This window comes from Mustela nigripes, chromosome 14 (assembly GCF_022355385.1).
Source record: "Mustela nigripes isolate SB6536 chromosome 14, MUSNIG.SB6536, whole genome shotgun sequence".
Classification (NCBI taxonomy): domain Eukaryota; kingdom Metazoa; phylum Chordata; class Mammalia; order Carnivora; family Mustelidae; genus Mustela; species Mustela nigripes.
In genome coordinates this window covers 104,920,331-104,931,021 of record NC_081570.1, presented here as the reverse complement: position 1 = coordinate 104,931,021, position 10,691 = coordinate 104,920,331, and the positions used below count along the sequence as shown (strand labels likewise).

The 10,691-nt window shown below is 48.8% G+C and overlaps 1 protein-coding gene and 1 non-coding gene across 8 annotated transcripts in view; both read right to left on the bottom strand.

The window, feature by feature from the left end:
• LOC132001424 (uncharacterized) overlaps nt 1–7,716 on the bottom strand; it is a 17,732-nt gene extending 10,016 nt beyond the window's left edge. For 2 of the 7 annotated variants that reach the window (XR_009399611.1, XR_009399614.1), the window contains exon 1: nt 3,647–5,837. Coding sequence is in view for 2 of the 7 variants with exons in the window: in XM_059376002.1 (XP_059231985.1) it covers nt 2,291–2,477; nt 2,836–2,935; nt 3,647–4,136 (777 nt within the window). In the remaining 5 variants the exon portion in view is untranslated. The other 5 variants (XM_059376002.1, XM_059376004.1, XR_009399610.1 and 2 more) reach the window with 5 other exon arrangements.
• A 793-nt stretch (nt 7,717–8,509) lies between these two features.
• TRNAV-CAC (transfer RNA valine (anticodon CAC)) lies at nt 8,510–8,582 on the bottom strand. Its single transcript has one exon. It is a non-coding gene; the product is annotated as a tRNA-Val (tRNA).
• Between the last annotated feature and the right edge of the window lie 2,109 nt (nt 8,583–10,691).

Sequence of the window (10,691 nt, the reverse complement as noted above, 5' to 3'; positions counted from 1 at the left end):
GGCTCAGTGGGTTAAAGCCTCTGCCTTCGGCTCGGGTCATGATCTCAGGGTCCTGGGATCGAGCCCCGCGTCAGACTCTCAAGCGATCTTTCATGAACTGTACGAGTTTAAGATACAAGGGCTGAGGGGCACCTGGGCGGCTCAGTGGGTTAAAGCCTCTGCCTTCGGCTCGGGTCATGATCTCAGGGTCCTGGGATCGAGCCCCGCGTCAGACTCTCTGCTCAGTGGGGAGCCTGCTTCCTCCTCTCTCTCTGCCTGCCTCTCTGCCTGCTTGTGATCTCTCTGTCAAATAAATATATAAAATATATTTTAAAAAAAAGAGATACAAGGGCCGATTGAAAGAATTAGTAGAAGTATAATAAGGGGCCCTAAAATGGTGGACAGTAACGTGGTGAACCAAGGAGATCGATTAAACCAACTTTCAAACCAGCCCTGTTGGGATTCAAAATCTTTTTTTCTTTGGGCTAGTCTTTCTCTGAGTTTATTCATGGTTTCTCTAACAATTCCAGTATGATCAGCATAAAAGCAGCATTCCTCCTTGAGGGCTGCGCATAATCCTCCTTCTTTTAAGAACAATAGGTCTAGTCCCCTCCTATTTTGTAGAACCACCTCGGGAGAGGGAGGTTAAGGATTTTTCTAAGGCAGTGATGGATTTTTCTATAGCTTCTAAATCAGCAGTCACGGCGGCCTGCAAATGCATAAGCTGGTTGCTTTGGAGTAGGGCAGAAGTTCCTGTTCCGATACCTGCCGCTATTCCCCCAATTCCTAGTAATATGGCTAATGTTAGGGTAAGGGGTTCCCTTCGATATCTGTCTTTACCCTCATAGAAGTTGAGGATAGTCTCCGAACTGTGGTAGGTGATTCTAGGCCATAATTGGACTAATACACAGTAATCTGCAGTGGCATTTAGGAGTTGGGCAGAAATACAGGGAGTCAAGCCGGTGTTACATGCCCAATAGGTTCCATTGGGGGCTTCTAAATAGTAGTTACCGGGAGTGATGGTAGTTGTCATGTTGCATATTGTCTGATGAGAGGTTGGTATTTTGCCTAAACATAGTCCTTGACCTGATACTTCAGGGAGAGTTAACTTGTGGCTAGGAGAAGAGGAACAGGTGGTGGTGGGGAAAGTATGATTGATGAAGTTAGCAGCTGTAGCTACACCTTCATAATAAGGGGGGCTTGACACTAGGCAGAGCCAACAATCCTTAGCAAGAATGGGATTAGAATAATTGAGGGCTTGGTACGCCCCTGTTATCAGGTTAAGGAGTCGATCTCCAGTACCAGGAGAAGGTCTGTCCGGAACCGATGGTATTGATGAGGAAACATTGGGGGGGGGGGTTGTGCCAGGTGGGATGATGGTGACGGCGGGTGTTAGGCAGGGCCCTTAGGATGAGGGTTAGGGGCTCTCTGATCTGGCAGGACCGGATTAGGCCCTATGGTGGCAGAGGGGGATTCTATAGAGAGTTTTATAGTAAATATGAGTCCCTCATCATAATATTCTTTATAGAGTCTAAGGCCCCAGCTATACCCTTTTGTCCAGTGGACTGCTTTCTTTCCAGACTCTGTGAAGGTAATCTTAAGGGGGTGACACCATGCATTTTTACAGTGTTTTCCGTCGTTTTCTCGGTCCCAGAAATTTCCCACCTCATGGGAGTAGTTGGCTTTTACAGTGATAAAATCCCAATGCGAGATGGGTTTCCAATAGACATCACCTGTAGTTTCACATCCCCAGGCCGCGCAGTAGAAGTCAACAGGGCCTCCACATTTATAGGCCCGTCCACTAGCAGCATTATTTCTTGGCGCGGGGCAGACATAAAAGGGGAGTGCACTAAGTTTGTAGCGTCGTGGTCCGTCTCCACATCCCCGGTTAGGGGGCGACATTCCACTACTTGTAGGGGATGTCGGTGGATTATGGGGATCATCCTGTTGACCTATGTCCCAAGACCCCATAGCCAGTTTACAGAGATCCGGATACAGGGTAGGCCACCATGTATTAGGGGTGTGTTGGGCCGTTCTGGACCAGATAACTCTCCCCGTTTGGGAGAGAACCTGCCAGGTTAATTGCTTGAAGAGATGTGGACTGGTACCTTTTATAGGGGAAAGGAGAGAGAATAAGCAAAAGAATAGAACTAATGGCGAACGAGTCTTATCTTTAGTGGGTTTGGGGAGCGTTGGACGGTCCATTCCGAGTTCTAATGATGTTCGGTTTGTCCGTCCGGGTGTGCCGCCTTCACATGGGAGGCGTGGATCCAGGCTGCAATCCCGTCAACTTTTAGCACCGTGGGCGTTGTTAGGAGCACAGTATGAGGTCCTTTCCAGCAAGGTTCAAGGTTCGTGGCTCGATGCCTGCGGACCCAGACAGTATCCCCGATTTTGTAGGGATGGGGTCACGATGGGATGTTAAGTTTTTCCTGGTAGGCGGCTGCCAGGGGTTTCCAGACTTCTTGTTGCACCAGCTGCAAAGCTCACAGATGGGCCTGTATGGAGGGGGAAGGGGAGTGAGTAGAGATATCTGCCTCAAAGAACGTGACAGCTGGAGGGGGAGCACCATAGAGGATTTCGAAGGGTGTCAGACCGTGAGGGCCAGGAGTGTTTCTGGCCCTATAGAGTGCTAAAGGCAGGAGCTGGACCCAGTCTTTAGAGCCAGTTTCAAGCAGTAATTTAGATAGAGCCTCCTTGATGGTTCTATTCATTCTCTCTACTTGTCCTGAACTTTGGGGTCTGTAAGCACAATGTAATTTCCAATCGATCCCCAAAAGCTTGGCCACCGACTGACTTACCTGGGAGACAAAGGCAGGCCCATTGTCTGACCCCAGTACCTCAGGCATTCCATACCTTGGGAAAATCTCCTCCAGTAACTTCTTAGCAACTATGTTGGCAGTCTCTTTCTTGGTGGGGAAGGCCTCTGTCCATCCTGAAAATGTATCTAGAAAAACTAAGAGATATTTATATCCATACATGCCAGGTTTGATCTCGGTAAAGTCAATTTCCCAATGTGTGCCAGGGCGGTGACCGCGTACTCGGACTCCTGGTCCGATACTAGTTTTTCCAGGATTGACTTGGGCACACGCTGTGCAATTTGCGGCCGCTTGTTGAAGGGGAAGTTTCGTTTGGGGAAATAGTTTTCTAAATTGGCCCTATCCATTAAAAGATTTCATTTTGTTTGCACTTAGATGAGTCAGCCGATGGAGGTGATTTATTAGTTCCTTTGCCATTCTAATGGGCATTATGGCTTTTCCTTGATATTCCCATCGGTTTAGGGCTGGGTTGTAATTGGCCCCCAACCTCTGCATGATGTCTAAATCGGTTTCTTCATAATTCCAAATGGGGGCGTCATTGGTTTCCTCTGTCCCAGTGAGGATGGTAACAGTCAATAGTTGAGGCCCTAAAGCTGCCCGTCGGGCTGCTTCGTCGGCCAAGCGATTTCCTTTGGCTTCTGGGCTATTTCCTTTTTGATGGCCTGGGCAGTGCATTATGCTCAGCTTTTTGGGAAGAAATAAGGCCTTTAGTAGGGCCAATATTTCAATTTTATTTTTAACTTCTTTTCCGTCGGAGGTCAGTAGTCCCCTCCTCCGATAAATTTCCCCATGAATATGGGCGGTGGCAAAGGCGTATCTGCTATCTGTGTAAACATTAAGTCTCTTACCTTCTGCCAGTTGGAGGGCCTGGGTTAAGGCGATTAGCTGGGCCCGTTGTGCTGAAGTGCCTCCTGGTAGTGCACTTGCCCACACAATTTGAGAGTCGGTCGTGATGGCGGCTCCTGCCCATCGTTCTCCAACCTGCAGGTAGCTACTGCCATCCGTGTACCAGGTCAGGTCCGCATCCTTCATGGGCTGGTCAGTTAGGTCAGGTCGTGTCCCATGCGTTTCCACAAGGATCTGGTGGCAATCATGCAAGGGGGCCTCCCCAGGGGTGGGTAGGAGAGTTGCGGGGTTGAGAGTCACAACAGGTCCAAACTGGATTCTGTCTGTGTCCTGGAGGAGGGACTGATAATGAATGAGGCGAGCATTAGATAGCCAGCGGTCTGGGGGTTGGCGAATTAAAGATTCCACTGTGTGTGGAGCCAGGATTGTTAAAGGCTGTCCCAAAGTCAATTTGGTTGCATCCTTGATTAGGACCGCTATGGCTGCTATCATTTTTAGGCATGGTGGCCATCCTGCTGCCACGGGGTCTAACTTCTTAGAGAGGTAGGCGAGAGGGCGTCTCCAAGGCCCTAGTCTTTGAGTTAGAACCCCCTTAGCAAACCCTTGCTTTTCATCGACAAACAGGTCAAAGGGTTGGGCAGTCTTTGACCCACTGTCCTCTTTCTTTGCAATAGGCACATTGGTCTCGATCCACCTGAGGCCTTCCTCTGTCTCCCTCCCTGCCTGGCTTTCCTGTTTCTGACCCTTGATTGCCTTGCACTATGGCGGCCAAGATTTTGCTAAGTTCCTTATTTCGCTTATGCTCCCGTTTGTCTTCCTTTTCTTCAGCCTCCTTTCCTAGCCTTTCTTCCTTTTCTTTTCTTTTTTTTTTTTTTTTTTATTTTTTTTTAAAGATTTTATTTATTTATTTGACAGACAGAGATCACAAGTAGGCAGAGAAGCAGGCAGAGAGAGAGAGAGGAGGAAGCAGGCTCCCTGCTGAGCAGAGAGCCCGATGCGGGGCTTGATCGCAGGACCCTGTGATCATGACCTGAGCTGAAGGCAGAGGCTTTAACCCACTGAGCCACCCAGGGGCCCCTTTCTTCCTTTTCTTCCTGAGTTTCTCTATTATAAATTTTTTCTGCCTCCTTTTGAAAGAGCAGGAGGCTGGCTGAGGACAAAGCAAAAGCTGGCGCCTTGCACCCCACCCCCCTTCACCCGCTCCCCTCCATATGTGTAGCATTCCTCAGGCACCCCTGACCACCATAAAATGATAAATAGTTAACTTGCAGAAATCACAGTCCTGCAGGGTAGGAGTCTCCCTTGGTTTGCAAATGTCCTTGAGATTTACAAACAAAGAAGTTACCTTATCAATAGCCCAATTTCCAGGGATGCAGAACTCAGTTCCTCAAGCCCTAATGTCACCCTCCCCTCCATAAAACACCGCAGGAGGCGGAGGTAGAAGGAAAAGTAAATAAAGTTAAATTTCTTCTAAACCTAAATCTCATTAACAAGGATGCTTGATAGCAAGAATGTAACATTCCACCAGGAGACTCCCAATTGTCTTTACTTGATAGTAACCAGGCCTTCAATATCCTGATAGTGCTTTTTTCCGCAGGTGTGGGCTAACAGGCCAGTTCTGCTTCTGTAAGATTGCTTTGTCTGCTTTCGCGCAGGGGGGTCCCCTGACCCAATTCACTGACGCCAAGTATGCCTGTTCAATCAGCTCAGCCCCACCCGAAACTTGTTTGTACCTGTCTATAAAAACCCTGCACCAACCCAGCTCTGGACCTCTCGGCGTTATCGGCAACGAGCTGCACAGAGGTCCAGGTTGGAACCTGCAATAAACGACCCTTGCTGATTGGCTTTGACTCACGTCTCTGGTGGTCTTTTAAGGTGGGGGTAATACTCTATTGGCATTTCACTTTAACAAATCTTGCAACGAGAAATCTTGTAAATTCTCCAGTCGCTGTAACTTATTTCTAATGTCTGGCACTGACTGCCAAATGAATGCCATGGACACATTTCCTCTCTGTTCATGACTGTCAGGATCGAAGGGAGTATATCTACGATAAGCCTCAAGTCTTTCTAGGAAAGCGGTTGGAGATTCTTCTGAGCCCTGAGTGACCTGTCTTACCTGAGCCAAATTGGTGGGGTGGCGCCCCGCATTATGGAGGCCTGCTATGAGTAACTGGCAATAAAGATTTAGGTGGGTCCTACCTTCAGCCGTGTTGAAATCCCAGTCAGGACGGGTCAAGGGAAAGGTGGCATCAATCACGTTCGGGAGTTGGGTAAGTCTTCCATCATCTCCCAGAACCTTTTTTCTGGCTTCCAGAAAAACTTTTTGTCTCTCCTCTGTAGTGAGAAGAGTCTGCAAGAGCTGCTGGCAATCATCCCAAGTGGGTTGATGCGTGCTTAGAATGGACTCGATTAAAGCGGTCAAAGCTACGGGGTCCTGTGAGAAGGAAGGGTTATGGGACTTCCAGTTATATAAGTCTGAGGCCGAGAAGGGCCAGTATTGAAGTTGATTGCCTGGGCCCCCCTCCTTGGCGCAGGGGAAGAAGTTTGGAAGACCCCTCCTGTGCTGGTTCCTTGCGACTCCTAAGTCTTTCCGCCATTGGGGATGGTGAGGGGCGGCGTTCCTCTGGCAGGTTATCCGGTTCTTCCTCAGATTCTGAGGAATTTGGTGTTTGCGACGGTGGAGGTGGAGGGGGAGACTGGTGGGGGGGCTCCTCGGTTAAGAGGTCTATTAAGGGGGAGTCATCAGGAGGAAGAAACCTCTTTGGCTTAGGACGCCGGGAAGAGGCGGAATCACCTATTACAGGTATAAGTTGGAAGAAATAGGGGGTTTGGGAGGATTGGCAGGACATAGGGGAACAGGGGGAGCGGAAGGTATTGGGGAAGGGATAGAGTCTGGAAGGGGCTTAGGGCTTTGGATGAGCGAAAGGAGAGACCCAGGGAGGGGGTCATCAATTAGACTTTCCCAGACTACTATGTAAGGGACTTGGTCCAGATGGCCCTGGGGTTCTTGACTGAAGATCCACTCCTTGACCTGGAAGATAACAGTGATGTTAAAGGTCCCATCTCTGGGCCATGCAACATTAAAGGTGGGCCATTCAGAGGTACAGAAGGTCTGCCATTTTCTTCTTTTGACCTCCACTGACAGATTGTTTGCTCGGATCTGAACATCTCTCCAGTGACCTAATGTGAGACTCAAGGGGGTGGTAATGGTTTGCCCCATTTTGTAGCCTTGGAAAGAAAGAAAAATTAATTATAGACACTCAAGACATTAATAGGACAATTTAGACATAGGAGACAAAAAACAGATATCACTGCGTGGCTTCGGCTCAAAACCGAAAGTACGGATTCGGACAGTCAGGAGGAGCACAGAGGTTCTTCCGTGACTAACAGATGGCCCAAGATAATGGACCTTTTCAGATTTCCCGAGGCGCCCCTATGGGTGGCAGGGGAGAAGTCTGAGCTCGTCAACTCCTTCTCAAGCTGCCCAAAATACAGAACAACAATGTTGTTTAAAAACATAAAAACAAACAGAGAGACAGAGACACAGATGCTGGCCAGCTTACCTCCTGGTGGGGATCGGTTGGAGTCTTTTCTTTGGGTGGGAGTCCAGTAGATCTCGGTGGAACCTCCAAATGAAAGACCCTCACTCCGCACCCAAGAACCAGACACCACGTCTCCACTGGATGCAAGTCGCAAGAGGTGATTTATTGTTTACACAGGCGCCTGCGGACGCATCAGCCTCCTGTGGACTGAGCGTGCGGGGCTAAGTTGGGGAGTAGATTATATAGGGCAGGGTTGGGGTGGCGGGAAGCGAGCTTGCAGAAGCAGATGCATGGTTACAGGGATCTGATTGGTTAATTTAAATCAAGCATAGTCAGGCGTTGGGTTCAAGGCAAGGACACAGCCGTTTGTTCTGGCGGGCCTTGCCTCAGCACTCTGGAAAGTCTCAGGTACACTCTGTTTCTCATTTGTCTTCCCTTTTGACAGGCCGGTTGACCATAGACATCCTGGTATGTGTTGCCATCCGGCTATGGGAACAATAGGTTACTTAATCAAGCCTTCAGCAAGGGGAGAGGGGTCTTTCAGTTCCTTACTTCAGGAAACATTAACATAGATGCCCTAACAAGGTTCTTTCATACTTATCTTTCAGTTATTTTCTGTTTATCCACACCCATTCCCTTTTCCACCCCCAGAATTTTACGCTCTCTGGGGTTTACCATATCTTTTTATTCCAGTATCTCTTTGTATATGTAAATAAGGTAATGTCTTTGAAAAATATATATAGCGGTTCTTGGCTGTTATTATTTTAATTGTGGTAAAATACAAAAATATATACCTTTAATTGGTATGCATACGGAATATTGATTACATAAATTCTTGGCTTGAGATCCAGATACTTTGGCTTTGTCATGGAAATTAACCTGTTTTGCAATTTTACTCCAGAGTGACAGAAGCTCAACAGTATCCTTTAGGAAATACTTGAGATGCATAATCGTTTTCCGATGTCAGCCAATGGAGAAGATTCTCGGGTAGAAGGTAACAAAGGGAATTTTAAGGGATTCCCTAATATAAAATCTAACCTGAAATGGGCACTGTTGCTTGCTTCCGGAGGGAACCCTGTCACTTTCTGGACTCTTTAACCTGCTTCGGAGAAGAGAATGGGTACTGGCTCATAGATAGTGGGCTAGCTGGGTAGTAATTGCACTTTCTCTCAAGGTTCCTGAGAATCACAGAGCTGGGCAGTAATGGCACTTTCTTTCAAAGTTCCTGAGAATCATGGGTGCAGCTATTGCTTCCCAATGTTCCTGTCTTTTTTCCTAACGTTACCTAACGGAGAATGAACTCTGAGGAGGGGAAAAAAAGGTTGTTTCCACCCAGTTTCAAACCGGGGACCTTTAGCGTGTGAGGCAAACGTGATAACCACTACACTACGGAAACGGGACAGACAGTGGGGCTTCACGCCTGAACACTGAACAGCTTCCGTCCTGCCCCTACTGTTGTTGAAATGCCAATTGAATATTACCCCCACCTTAAAAGACCACCAGAGACGTGAGTCAAAGCCAATCAGCAAGGGTCGTTTATTGCAGGTTCCAACCTGGACCTCTGCGCCGCTCCTTGTGGATAACGCCGAGAGGTCCAGAGCTGGGTCGGTGCAGGATTTTTATAGACAGGTACAAACAAGTTTTGGGTGGGGCTGAGCTGATTGATTGACAGTTTGAACAGGCATACTTGGCGTCAGTGGATTGGGTCAGGGGACTCCCCGCGAAAGCAGACAAAGCAATTTTACAGAAGCAGAACTGGCCTGTTAGCCCATGCATGCGAAAAAAGCACTATCAGGATATTGAAGGCCTGGTTACTATCAAGTAAAGACAATTGGGAGTCTCCTGGTGGAATGTTACATTCCTGCTATCAAGCATCCTTGTTAATGAGATTTAGGTTTAGAAGAAATTTAACTTTATTTACTTTTCCTTCTACCTCCGCCTCCTTCTGTTTTTCATGGAGGGGAGGGTGACATTAGGGCTATTGATAAGGTAACTTCTTTGTTGTAAATCTCAAGGACATTTGCAAACCAAGGGAGACTCCTGTCTTGCAGGATTGTGATCTCAGCAAGTTAACCATTTATCATTTTATGGTGGTCAGGGGTGCCTGAGGAATGCTACACATATGGAGGGGAGCGGGTGAAGGGGGGGGTGCAAGGCGCCAGCTTTTGCTTTGTCCTCAGCCAGCCAGCCTCCTGCTCCTTCATTGTGCCCACCACCTTCTTTCCTAAGTGCAAAAAGCCCCTGAAAGCCCTCGCGACCCTCCAGGTAAAGGGACCGCAGCCCCGCTGCGGCGCCGGTTTGGGATCCCGTGTCTCCCCCGAGGAAGCGAAGAGCCGGGGGCCGCCGTCAGTCTGGCTTCGGGATCCTCATCAAACGCAGGGCTTCCACATCCAGAACGACGCGCCCCCGGTGCCGAAGGCGCCCCGCCGACTCTCCAGCTCCGGGAGGCGGCGGGTCACGTGCGTCCCAGCCCCAGGCGCCCCCTCGGTGGTCACCCGCCCTCCGGGTCTGTCGGTGGTCCGTTTCGCTGCGGGGAGGTCGGTGTTCTCGGCTCGTGGCCGCTGCTCGGTGCCTGGAATCCTCCCAGGAACCGGAGGACGCCCTCTGCCTGCCCTGCGCGCTCTGCCCTCGCCCGCCCTTTCTCTCTGCGCTTCTCCGCGGTCCTCTGGACGGAGGGAGTCCCGCTGCTGTCACTTACTCTAGTCAACTAACTTAAGTCCAATATTTTAACCACACTTTTATCTTTCTATCTTTCATCTTTACTATTCCCTAGTAGAAGCTGACGTCCCTAGGGCATCTGTCTGTTTGAAGATGTCCAACATAGGCCCAACCGTGTTTTCTGCTCTGTGTTAAACTCATTTGAAGTTCAGGCTGCCAGGCGGAACATAGACCAGAGAGCTTTCGGATTTGCCTGAAGGTGGAGGAGCCTGGGATGGCCCATGCAGATTTTATGATCACAAGATTTCTCCCTCATTGATCTTTCGATTCTTTGTTAGGGGCAGCTTTATTTCAACCTTTTGAACACCCAAAACATCTTTTTACTTGCCTTTTTAGTTTTCCTGCTCAGAGGAAAACTCGAACAGGTCTTCGAATTTAAGTTTTAACCAAGAGGTTAAGGACAGTTTTCAGAGAAAGGTAATGTCTGAAAAGTTTTCAGGTTTGTCTCTGTTAAACAGCAAAAATGCAACTGAGTAATTAAAGACCTAATGGGTTTATTAGACACCAGGCCGAGGTGGTTGGCCTTTTTCAACTCTGGCTCAAACTGGAGACAAGGGCAGGAATGGGCCATATTGATGAAGTTCTAGAACCTAGGTGAGGTTTGGTGGGCTGAGGTCCAGAGCCGATGACCAAGAAAGAATTCTTGAGACATCTTTGGTGCAAAATGGTGGTTTATTAAAGCACGGGGACAGGACCCGTGGGCAGGAAGAGCTGCTGCCCCGGGTTGTGAGGGATGGCAGGTTATGTACCCTGCTGTTGGGGGAAGGTGAGGGGAAGGGAGGTGTCA